Source organism: Lagopus muta, chromosome 1 (assembly GCF_023343835.1).
Source record: "Lagopus muta isolate bLagMut1 chromosome 1, bLagMut1 primary, whole genome shotgun sequence".
Taxonomy (NCBI): Eukaryota; Metazoa; Chordata; class Aves; order Galliformes; family Phasianidae; genus Lagopus; species Lagopus muta.
The window spans coordinates 38,996,762-39,009,165 of NC_064433.1; the positions used below are offsets into that span (position 1 = coordinate 38,996,762).

At 38.5% G+C, this 12,404-nt stretch overlaps 1 protein-coding gene across 8 annotated transcripts in view; it reads right to left on the bottom strand.

Moving 5' to 3' along the window:
• Positions 1-1,089: 1,089 nt before the first annotated feature.
• The window catches only part of PPP1R12A (protein phosphatase 1 regulatory subunit 12A), a 122,725-nt gene continuing 111,410 nt past the window's right edge, over positions 1,090-12,404 (bottom strand). For 3 of the 8 annotated variants that reach the window (XM_048933585.1, XM_048933589.1, XM_048933582.1), the window contains 2 exons: positions 9,502-9,552; positions 4,040-7,980 (listed from right to left, as the gene is read on the bottom strand). In XM_048933585.1, coding sequence (XP_048789542.1) covers positions 7,846-7,980; positions 9,502-9,552 — 186 coding nt within the window. In that variant the 3' untranslated portion in view covers positions 4,040-7,845. Of the gene's footprint in view, positions 3,227-4,039; positions 7,981-9,501; positions 9,553-10,582; positions 10,614-12,404 lie in introns of those variants that run through there. The other 5 variants (XM_048933590.1, XM_048933586.1, XM_048933588.1 and 2 more) reach the window with 3 other exon arrangements.

Consider the following 12,404-nt stretch of genomic DNA (forward strand, 5'->3'; position numbering starts at 1 on the left):
CAAACCAAAGGTTAGCATGGAGAGTAACACCAGGGCTCTCGTGTTTTGTATTTGGCACTTAACAAAACATGCACCAGTCTACAGAGAAAGGTCCTCCCTTCCTCATTCAAACTTGGCAGAAGTCTGACAGCAGCGCACAACTAGGAACAGGGAACATGCAGAGGAAATAGATCACGACGAGGGAGCTGGGGTGGGAAAAAATAGTGGCTTAATCTGCAGAGCCCCTTATTTTGGGAAATTATTTTTAGCATTTGGAACTATTAAGTGCCATGGTCCATGCAGACCCAGTCCCTCCATCCTCCCTGCACCTGGTGCTGCTTTCCCACACATGGTCATCACTCCTCCTCTGGGGGTTACAGCTTCGCTAATGGGTGGTTCTATGCATTCCCATTGCCTCTTCCTTCAGCTCTGTCCATGCTTCCATCTGTATTTGGTGTTAACCTGTGGCACGCAAATATCCCTCCCTTTCCACACTGGGAGAGGTCCTCCGAGAATCTAAGCTGCTGTTCTGAATGACCATTTCAGCTATTGGTCACTTCAGTAGGCTTGTTGGAGTCAACAGCTGGCAATAATGGCAATAATTTCTCACATACAAACTGTCCCTAAATCACAGAGCAGACTCCTGTCACTACGCTGTTTGTGCACCAGTGTGATTTTCCCGGGCTGCATTTGGTCTGCAACACAAAGGGTACAGCGCAGTCGTGACACGTGGTTAGCAATCGCTCTGTCAGCTTGTGATAACATCACATAAAAAATGGTTCTCAGATTCTGCACACAGACAGGTTTATGTAAAATATATAAACATTTGTCCAAGTTGTTACAGATTGCATAAATATGGCATTTTTACTGTAGCATTTACAGATGTGCATGTACAACGATGTGCAAATAATCACCATTTGATTACAATCTTTGAAAGGTACTCGAATTTGGCATCCCAATGACGCAATGAATGAAAAATGCCCACCGAAGAATTTCAACAGCAAACTTACAACATCGCTTAAGTTCGTAACAAATCTCAGTGTCTTCTCAGTAAAACTTTCACACATTTAAAATAGTTTGTATTCATTTTATTTGTATATGTCAAAATACTTCTTTTTTTTTTTCTTTTTTTTTTCCAAAATAGTGGGTTTTGCAACTAGTTTCATGCAGATACAAGGTCTGCTCAGTACTACCAATAAAATCAATATAGCACAGTAGCCATTCATCTTTTTTAAGATATAAAGAATAAATAACCTAAATATAAAACACTAAAATATTAGAAACACGTATTTAATCATTCACAGGCACCCAAACTTTACCAAATATAATCGAGAATATGCCTAACTGTCTTGTAACAGAACTCAGTACGCTGCAGCCATTCAAACCGTTCAGTTCTCCGCTTATTTTCTGTTAGCATATGACAATGGAAGTTCCCTACGGTTCAGCCCCACCTCTCACACAGATCGATGACAATCAGGTATCTCAGACCATCCGTGTACCTTTAAAATCAAGAATCCTGAGCTTGGTAGTGAGAGCATAACCTTACATCTTCAAAAAACCAACGGAGAGAGGACATCGCGTCTTCCTTCCCCAAACATATCCCACCCCCCTAAAGCTAAGCCCACCCCCCAGGAGGCAGTAGAACACAATGACCTTTTTAAATGAAGGGGTACAAATTCACATTTAATGTAGTATACAATATAATCAATAATACAATAGCTACTACAAGCTTTACAATGTACAATCGGTTTTAATGGCTGATCTGGTCAGAGGTTTTAGGCAATAAAGTTATGTGCCGATAGGATGTCGTATTCCGAATGGTGTAATGAAATATAAAAGCTGTTTCTAACAAAAGCAATCTTCACTTAAGTACTTTTTTTGTTTTTAAAGGCCACTGAAATGTATAAAATGGTCTGACACGATGGTGTTATCAAATTAGATGCCTTCTCACATGGCAACAGTGCATATAAACATTAATGTGAGTGTAACGGGTTATGTTTTTCAAATGATTTAGTAAGATTACTTTGGCTAGCACAACAGTTTTGGACAGCACTCAGATAAATACAGGTATGTGAAATGTAGTGAAGCAGTTATATTTATGCATTTTTTATTATGGTGAACACTATCAAATGAAAAAAAAAAAAAAAACAACTGGGAAGAAAAGATAATAAAGTATTTTATATAGTTTAGACCTTTTGTAAAGATAGGGCTCCATACAATGTACAATGTCTAAATTCTTTATACCATAAAAATTAATGAACTTTGTTAAACACACTATTCTGGAGTAGCCTAATTTGCATTAACAGACATTTGCAATAGGGAAATATATTCAAGCATGCCACGTGGTGGTCTGAAAAATCAAACCAGTACACATTTATATATACAGCATCACTCAGTACCTGCTCAAATGAATGTGACGATTACAGGATCTAGCATCTTTCACTACAAACTTTTTTTTTTTTAAGTGACCGATGAAGGCAGAAAACAGGACTCTTAAAATAATTCTAGTTTCAACTGACTTTTAAAGCATTCTGTATAGGAAATAAATGCATATTGCACAAACAGTGAAAGCAAACGTTCCACCAAACATCTCTGTTCCAGGTGGTTGGACAATACAACTCTAGGTAGCTACACGAATATGTAATTTAAAAGGGTGTGTGGTCTCTGCAAATGGTAAAGCTGTGAAAACACTGTACAAGAAAATCTGGTACATGAATAATTAGAAGGGAAAAAAAATCCAAACTTACGATTTAAAGAAAAACTGAGTATAGAAAAAAAAAACCTGGGAGTTGTGGCACAACAAAAACATTATTGAGTAACTGTCTTCTGTGAGAGCTGAAAGCTTTTGTTGATGTAAAAGTGTTTATGTACAACTAAGGCTTACTGGTTAAATATCTGAGGCGTATCTGGCCTTGAACACTTTCCTTATAATGCTGTAGCTGTAAACAAGATTTCTCAGTCATTTTTCTTCTCAGCAGCTGCATTTTAACAGAAACAATGATCTTGATACAAAAACACACAGGTAAGAGGGCGTTTGGCAGGATATCTGAAAATGACAGTCTCCAAGGGATCTTCCCACACTTCCAGTGACTGCCATACTGTGGTCCACTGGAGTTACTCACGATGTGCAATACCGGTATCTGCTGCTGTAGTAAGCCCTTTATTTGGAAAGTTTGCTTATAACTCTGATCAAGGCCCCATTTTCATCTTTTAGCCTCTGGTTGTCTGCCTTCAGGTCTGGTAGCATCTATCAAAAAAGAAACACAGTGGTTATTTGCTGTTATACTCTAAGTAACAGCAACAAGAGCAGACAAGCACTGGGGATAAAAATGTTCACTCAGTTGAAATATTTTGGTCGTTATTGCCCTCTTTGCATCAGCAGTTCAGAAAATTCTCATCTTTTAGCACGACAGAGTTAGGAGCTATGCATTAAGAACCTTCAATTGCCTGGTCTAGGTGCACTAAAATGAAGTGGTGCAGACGAGCAGCCTCTCCACAAAAGCATTTAGAGTAGCATAAGGAAAACAATTAAATGCTTCAGATTTCAGTGCAAAACAAAAAATGTTAATCAGTGACAATTTAAAGAGGCTCATCTACACTGCACTTGCACAGTTTCAAAATAACATGCCATAGCTAATTATATCTGCCACTGTTCTCTTGGATGATTTCATCCTGATCAGATACAGTGTGATTCAGCTTATTAACTCAAAGCATTAATCTTTCAATCACTTCCAAACTTGTGTGCAAGCGCACATCCTGTTCTTTGAGGTCCCATCCCTGAATAGCACGGTTCACACAAGATCAGATCACCGAAACACCAGGCTGCGCTCAGGCACACCAGTTAGGAGATGGCAAGTTAAGGTTGCCACAGGAGATGGCTGACACACAAACACGAGAGCTGGAAGGCAGAAGCCAAGTGAGGTGAGAGTTGGACAGGATCAGACAAGGAGAGGAGGACAAGCCAGTGCACAGAGCTTTGTACTGGGAGAGCAGAACTTATCAGAGAAACTAGAAGTAATCTCAGAAATTCTCAGTGTCAGTATTCACACACTGATAACAAACCACCTATAAAACTCACAGCCATATTCCATGTATGGTTTCTAACAGCAGGTTTCCACAGGGGGCAACAGCCTATTCCTACAGTGTAGTTATTCAGGAACCTTCAAGGTGCAAGAGCACACAAGAGGTCCAACCGATGACCAATGTAACAACCACTACTTCATTTTTCACGATGAAACTTCCACGCCACTAGTTTTGTTTTCATTTTATCCTTGCAAAATCATACTTGCAGACCCCTTATACTCAGAACATTATTATGGAGCAGAAGGAACTGTGAAGTTTAAGCCTTCATTTACACATCTCCTCCAAAGGATTCCTGTCCACAATCAGTTTGCTAGCAGCAGATTCTCACAGAGTGAACAGGATGGTGCACAAGGCAGGACTGAGGCTGCGGGTTCTCTACTTTCTTTACCTGCAAATAGCGGAGTATGTGAAACAAAAGGTAACAGGATAACAAGTGGGAAAAAAGGTGATCTCCACAACTAGAATCATTCTGCTGTCCTGGATTCCAGCTCTACTCCATAGTGTGGCTCAGGGCAAGCCACCCAAACTGAACTCTTCACAGGGAGCCAGAGTGCTTTAATTCTACAGCTTCTATCACAGTCAAGTGAAAGCTGTGCTCTGAATTTCAAGTGCCATAGGTACCAATTGCTTTCAAAAACCACGTCAACATATTTGAACATGAGCAACACAAGGCATCATTTGACAATTTTCAAATAATATCTGTGGTTTTTACACTGTACGACAAATTATTACCACCACTTCATGTCATGTATTTGCTCTGAAGAGACATTGACTTACTTTCTGAAAAACTCACAGTGAGAAAATTCACACACAAAAAAACCCAAATCTTAAGAGTAAGAAGAGAGAATTTTGTGTTCTGTGAGTTTGCACGGTTAAATTAATGCTGCTACCTACTCCATGAAATGCAGTGCCTGCAGGGGGAAAAAAGCAAGAAGCTATGGCACTATCCAAGAGAATTCTCATATATACACATATAGGGATCAAACGCGTTCTGTATTTTTCATTCTGATGTCTTGGATTTGTGACCTCCAATTAGTGTCTTGTGACTGGGTAGGGTCTACTGGGACAAGAAGGGGCAAGAACCAGTCTGGAGAGCCCATCTAACCACAGCAATTCCAGTTACTTTACAGTCCTTCAACTTAGTGACTAGGAAGCAGCAGTCAATAATACATTATGCAGGCAGACCCAGAAACTGCTGCATTTTCTGATTAATCATTTTAATAACAGCAAAAAGGCCCCGTTCAAATTTAGAGATTTAACACAATCTGGTACTATTACATGTCTGCAAATGATTGTGGATAAATTTAAATCCTCATTAAAGTAACAGGCAGAATACATATTAAGAAAATATTTTCTTTTGTTATAAGTCTGCTAAAGAATGGAGGAAGATAGGTGGAAGACAAAAGGAGTTGTAAGTAATAGGAGACTTATAAAAAAGGATAAGGTTAGGCAACATAAAATACTTGCACTTCCCATCTATACTAATCCTGACATATAAAACTACATACTAAGCCCAACTAAAGACATTTATGCAATTTTCTTGGAGCAGTGCATTCCTATGGTACTCAAACTTATTACGACATGGCATCACATGACTTTCACGTGGAGAAGCAGAAAAAAAGCTCTGCATGAAACCCACTACAATTTGCAATTACATACTGTACTTAGTACTTTAAATTCCAATTTCCTTTTCAGTTAAGTAATAGAGTATCTTGCCTTGATGAGATTCTTGAATAAGATTAAAAATGCATTATTTTGCCTACCTGTATTACATGATTAGCTGGTAACTTTGCAGTACTGTAGCAGATCAAATAATTTTTCAATAACCACTTGCTGGAACCAGCTCAGTAATAATGTCTTTATTTGCTGGAGGATTTAACAGTTTGTATGTAACAAAGAGCTCTGTACATTATGATTAGAGAAAGCTCATGCACTGTCAAGACAACTGTTCAGATTAATCAGCCACAGTGCTATGGTCAAGCTACCATCAAAACGTCCAGCCTCCCTGCTGTGTAGCCAAGCTTTTCTTTGCTAGTGCTGCTCCTTGAGCTTCACCGTGATCTGCCTTTTAAAACTTCCTCTAAAAAAGAGAATACTGAATGATTTTGTGTGGTTTAACATATTGAAAAGGCTTAGCATTGCTAAAGGAATGCCAGTGGTTGCAAAAAAAACATGGTAGGGACATGTGGCTGTGGACAGCTGACACTAGATTAGCTTGGCTGTGTTGAAAACCCACGTTGTTAGCTGAAGCTGGTCTAAGACAGGCTGCCCTAAAGGGACAGTTCCCCCTCCTCCTGCAGCAACACGCTCCTGCTGCTGAGTGCTAGCTTCAGTTACACAACCATGCTGCAGTAAGGTGGATCAAACTGTACAACCACTAATGGGATTTCTTCTCAGCCAGATCAGAGAGCCGACTGATTCACTAAGGGTTAACGCAAGGGAATGTTCAGGAATGCAGGGCGCTGACTAGGATCAACCTTTCTATCCACATCCTATTGTTAGGTCACCTTCAGGGAGACATAAAGCCAAAGGATAAAGTTGCTATTTATTTCATGCCTCCGACTGGAAAAACCTGAGATCTGACTCCGTAAGCAGAAAGGAAAAGTGTGCACTCATCTCTTTGCTTCTGAGAGGGAAGAGGGGCAGGTAAGGAGAAACACATTAGCAAGAATCACTGTGCAGAAGGAAAATGATTTTATCTGCACCTACAAATCTTAAAAACTCACTGAAACCTCCACCTCAAACAGCTGTTATGTAAGAGGAGGAAGAAAGCCTAATAGATTTGTCATGGAGTGAAACTATATTCTGTTCCATGCAGGATTTTTGAACCTCCAGTGGGTTTCCCAAACAGCCCTACAGTAACACTGCAACAAACCCATGTTTTTTTCCAAAATGGCAGCTAAAACAGTTCATATCTTTAGCAGAAGGGGAATGGACAGGATGACCCAGTAAGTGTAAACCAATCTAACACTCTGGGCAGAGTGTTTCTGTGTCCATTTGTTTAGTCCTTGCACGATAGGACCATAGGTCCATAACTGGAACACCCGTGGCGTATGTAGCAGTATGTATCTGTAACCTTCAAATTAGAGCTACAATTGCAAATTCTAAGCTCAGTCAAGATAAAAATAAAGATTGTACAGCACCTGGCAGGAATTCCGTATAGAAAAGACAAATTGACTTTCAAGTCAGTATTTTTAAAGGAAGACTTCGACAATCTCTGAACATAAAATCAGACAAATGTAAAAAATACAGTTGCTAATGCAGCTGTTCAGAAATGCGGAGTACTGCACCAGAATCTCAACTTTCAGCTTTCAAACTTTCTTTAGTTGCAGCTAGATCTATTTTAGTTCTATGCATTTGAATTATACTGCAGTAAGAAAGATCCATTCTTAACTTCAATTTGTTAGAAAACCAGAGATAAATCTGTTGATTTAAGCATTTATTCAAACTCCTAACTGGTGACTTCAGTGTATCCTAATGCAAACTCAACACAAATCCTTTCAAATCGTTGCCAGGGTGTTAAGGCGTCAAAGATCTCGTGAACCCTTGCCAGCTTAGCTACAAGGGAAAAACAACAAGCTTCTGTGCTAGTATCAACAACACCACACCATACCAATACAGCTGCAGCATCTCCATTTGGTACACCAGACACCATGCTTTAGCCACACTTCCATCACCAAGCAGTAAGTCAGCTCCCAACACACAGGTGTTAATAGTACAATTCTACCCAAGCACAAACTTATTGTCAGCACCTGCCTGGCTACACAAAGCAGAAGGAAGAAATTACAAGTCCACAGGACGCAGCTGCCTACAGGACCCTGACAGCTTGGCAACCACACGGGTCAAGGCCCTATTCTCAGTCACCAGACGCTCATTTATGTGCCTCAAAGAGTGAATCTGCTTTATTTGTTGCAGGTGCTGTGGGAATCAAAGAAATAGAGGTGAAAATGAGAAAGAAAAAACATACATGCATATTACGTTTAAAAGAACAAGAGATAGCAGGACTGAAAGAAAACTTAGAAGAGACAGTCCTGTTTAAAGTAGATTACTCGCTGTGAAGGGGAAGTATCAGACAAGTGGCACATTCCTGAAATCAATCTAAGAACCAGCAGTGATTGGTCACAGCTTTCCAAAACAGCTCACGACACATCGACAATGAAAGTTATCCTGGGAATTCTTTACTTAATGTTGTAGTTGTGACAATAAATAAGTAAATACAAATCTATTCAAAACTCAATAAATAATGCTGCACTTAATATGTATATGTGCATGACAGTGCAACAAACAACAGGAAGAGTGTTAATCTTTAATTCAAAACTCTCACAAATTGAAGTTGACTTTTAAAAAACACAAGGCATTTGCATTCTCCATTTTCCTCTGTATCCCAACTATCCCTACCAACAATTTACAGGCCTATAATAGAAGCTCATATCTCCTTCATCCACCTCATAAAACCAATTATGTTCCTATGCCATAGAAAGCTTCATATAGATTTCACTTCTGCAGACCCCTCTAAGAACCTCATATGCTGCATCCTCTCCTTAGAGCTGTCCTGAATCCTGTTTACTTCTGCTTGTCAGGTTCAATTACATCAACAAACCTTAGTGCATGCGTTTTAATGACAAGGATTTGGTAGTTAATGCAGTTTCCAAGCACCAGAGGGAGCTCAAAAATGAGACTGAAAGGAAGCTTTTTAATTGATGACAACTTTCCAATCTCAAAACAGTGGCTTTTCTTTAAAATTATGGCAAAGATGTTTTCATCATGTTCCACTAGTTCTCCAGTTGAATCTTAATCTTAATAAACTAGGGAATGAGACAAGTCAAAGCACAACATTTTATTATTCACTGCATGTGGTATATGGTGCTTTTCTGTTACAATCTGAAATTTAAATTATCTGCTGCTTTTTTGGTCACTAAAAACTGATTATTACTAACTATATAAACATATTTTTTTCTTCTGACACTGGAAACATGCTTCCTAAATACAGAATTTAATGAACACGAGACAAGGATTGAAGCAACATTTAATGCTTAGTCTATGAAATTATCTGTGCTTAATCTACAGAATTATACACCATTATTTTTAACTAAATAAACATGACAGTATTGTATCCAAAACAAAGACTGCAATCCTGCCTTGATCAGATCAAGATATATTTCACTGCTGACATCTCTGAATGCTTCTCATCAGTGAATGTGCTATACCAGTGTAAGTCCCAACACCCTCCCAGAAGGTAAGTCCTACATATATGACTGCTGATAACAGCAAGAAAAACTTCACTACAAAGAAAAAAAAAAAAAAAAAGAAATTGCTGACTTTGTGCCAATAATTTATTTATTTTCTATTGAAATTATAGAGACTGGAAATACTGCTAGATTAAGTGTTGTTTTAAGCCACTGACATCAATACACTGTGTTAGCGTTCAACAATACTTACTTTCAGTTCCTCTTCCATTTCAGATATCCTTCTTTCTAGAGCTCTTCTTTCCTAAATCCAAAAAAATGTATGTTAACACCAAACAATACCTTTTTTACTAATTACTGCTTGTAAATACTGTGATAACTGTGAAATATTTCAAGTTTCAAAGATCATACAACCAGAAGCACAGTGTAGACAGGAAACTTGTGATGGCAGTGATAAATAGAAACTATTTCAATGCTCCATTTTAATAACTTAGGAGGAAGAGATATCAAGTCCTACAAAAGATACCCCTTCCTTTACATAAATTTAGACAGCTCATAAGCACCATTTATTTGGGCTTTATTTTTATAAGCTAGGCTTCTGGAAAAGCTTTATATACAAGAAATGCAGAAAATGATCAGAAACAAACAAGAATATTAAAAGAAAGAAGCACAAAAGCGTAAGCTTTCAAAGACAAGCAAATGTAGCTGAAACATCTGCCTCAGCTCAGTGGGATCTGTCTACACTCTAAACTGCAACGTAGTGTAGATACAACCCAAACTTAGGTCAGTTCAGCTGAGTACCAAAGAAATCTAGCCACGTAAGATCACCTGCTTCTTCAGTAAATGCTTCCTGAGTATTTTCTGCGTTTCTAGTATAGTATGGTTTTTTTTTTTTTCCTTCTTACTTGAGAAGCAGGAGAAATTAGCCTTTGTCAAGAATGTCAAGTTCTCATTTAAGTACCCAAGGTAGCTTACTGAAAATTAGCTGATGGTTTTCTATACTATGCTGCAGTCTGCAGTGCAGATACACTACCATGTTTCTAAGCGCTACTGTTTTGTTTAAACCTTGTTTTCACACATTTGACAGATCAACAGCTACTGCAGTAGACTTTAGGGGTTTATAGCTTGCTTGCTTTCCTGTGTCAGACATCGCAGTGTATCTCGTTTAAAAGCAGTTGCGGTTATTCAGTATTCTACATTCATATTTTTTCCAAAGTGTGAAAGGCAAAAGCAACAGATTATTGCAAGGTGTACATATGCATCTGCATACAATGGTGTTATGCAAACAGCAAGCAGCATTGACTGAGGTGTGTAAAACTTTGGTTAGATCATACCGCCCAGTAGATACTGACTCTTGCCGGACACCTTTCAGATACAAATCATTTGAATTTAGTTTAATCATAGTGCAGTTATTCCCCAACATTTTCCCATTTTAGCAAACAATTCCAAAGGTTTATCAATATAACAGATTACTGCAGTTGTTAGTACTTAAGGTACTTTACTCCTTCAAGTAACTAATTTTGCCATAATGATACTGACTGACAATAATGGCATAATAAATATCAGTGAGTTAACTGCAGCAAACAAGTGACTAACAAAAAAACTCACACCATTTTACATTAATTAGAACCTTAGTTTACCCAGAAGTTTTGCAGGATAACATATATTATCAGTGCTGTTACAATAAGCAATATTGGGCAATTTCTGTAATTACCAAGAGATGAATGACAGATCAAATAATCTTACAATTTCAGATGGCTAAAAATCCTTAGTCCTTTGGCTGAATTTGCTTAACTTGCTTGTTGAACTTGTTTAAGAATAACTACTTGCAGTAAAAGCCAGTTAAACAAAATTCTTATTTCATCACCTTTGCATGCCTCACATTATATAAAATAAACATTTAAATGGACTGGACTAGATATAAGATTTGTTGTAAAAAACATATAGTTCTAATTAGATGAAACTATGTTCCTTTTTTCATAGAATGATAGAATGGCCTGGGTTGAAAAGGACCACCATGATCATCCAGTTCCAACCCTCTGCTGTGTGCAGGGTCACCAACCAGCAGACCAGGCTGCCCAGAGCCACATCCAGCCTGGCCTCAAATGCCTCCAGGGATGGGGATCCACAGCCTCCTTGGGCAACCTGTGCCAGTGCATCACCACCTTCTGTGTGAAAAAACATCCTTCCTTTTTTCCTGAACTGCTTGCTATTTCAGGAAGTGGCCAGCAAAGGACATTCAGTTTCATGGAGAAGATTCGCCAATATCGTCTGATTAGTCTCTGAACTCAGAGAAAGGCTTTGAAATTTACTCAGCCTAAGATGTTTTGTATTTCAACATTTCTCTAAGGTACGACAAAAAGCATTTGTAATTCTCAAGACGAAGAAAAAAAACACATGGCAGTTTCTGAGTGTATAAAAGACAATAGCTCATTGCCATGTATTAAAGCAACCAGAAAACACAGTCGGTGCAATAAGACTGAGGTACGTGGATATATACAGGTTAAAAAATTCAGTAATAAACAAATGAAAAAGCCCACCTCATCCCATCACAAATTCTTAGATGATGAATCACAGAACAGCCTGGGTTGGAAAGGAGCTCAAGGATGATGAATCTCCAAGCCCCTGCCACATGCAGGGCCACCAATCCCTGCATTTAATACTAGACCAGGCTGCGCAGGGCCCCTTCCAGCCTGGCCTTGAACACCTCCAGGGACAGGGCATCCACAACGAATTTGGAGCTAACTGGTTAAAAGTGCTTACAATTCTGATCCATACTGAAATCTTGCAGTATGGGTTTTAATATACTTTTCAGATTGACAGATAACTGTTAACGAAAGCCAAATTTTTGCCTAAGAACATACTGCTAGTCCTTAAATGACAAATGTTGACTGTGCATAACCAAAACACATAGTAGAAATCAACTGATGAAGGTTTTAAATTTATATTTTCTTAATTCTGTCACAGTGAACTTCTAGGTTTTATAAGCATTCCCACCTTCTTTACTGTAAAAGTATTTCACAACTGGAATACACTGTAGTTCAAAGATGCTGTCAGGTTTTTCTCTGCCAGCCTTCTATTTCTCCTCATCTGTTCTTGCTACTTTACTTTTGTCCTGCCTTTTTCTTCTATGAACTTACATCAGTATCTTCAATT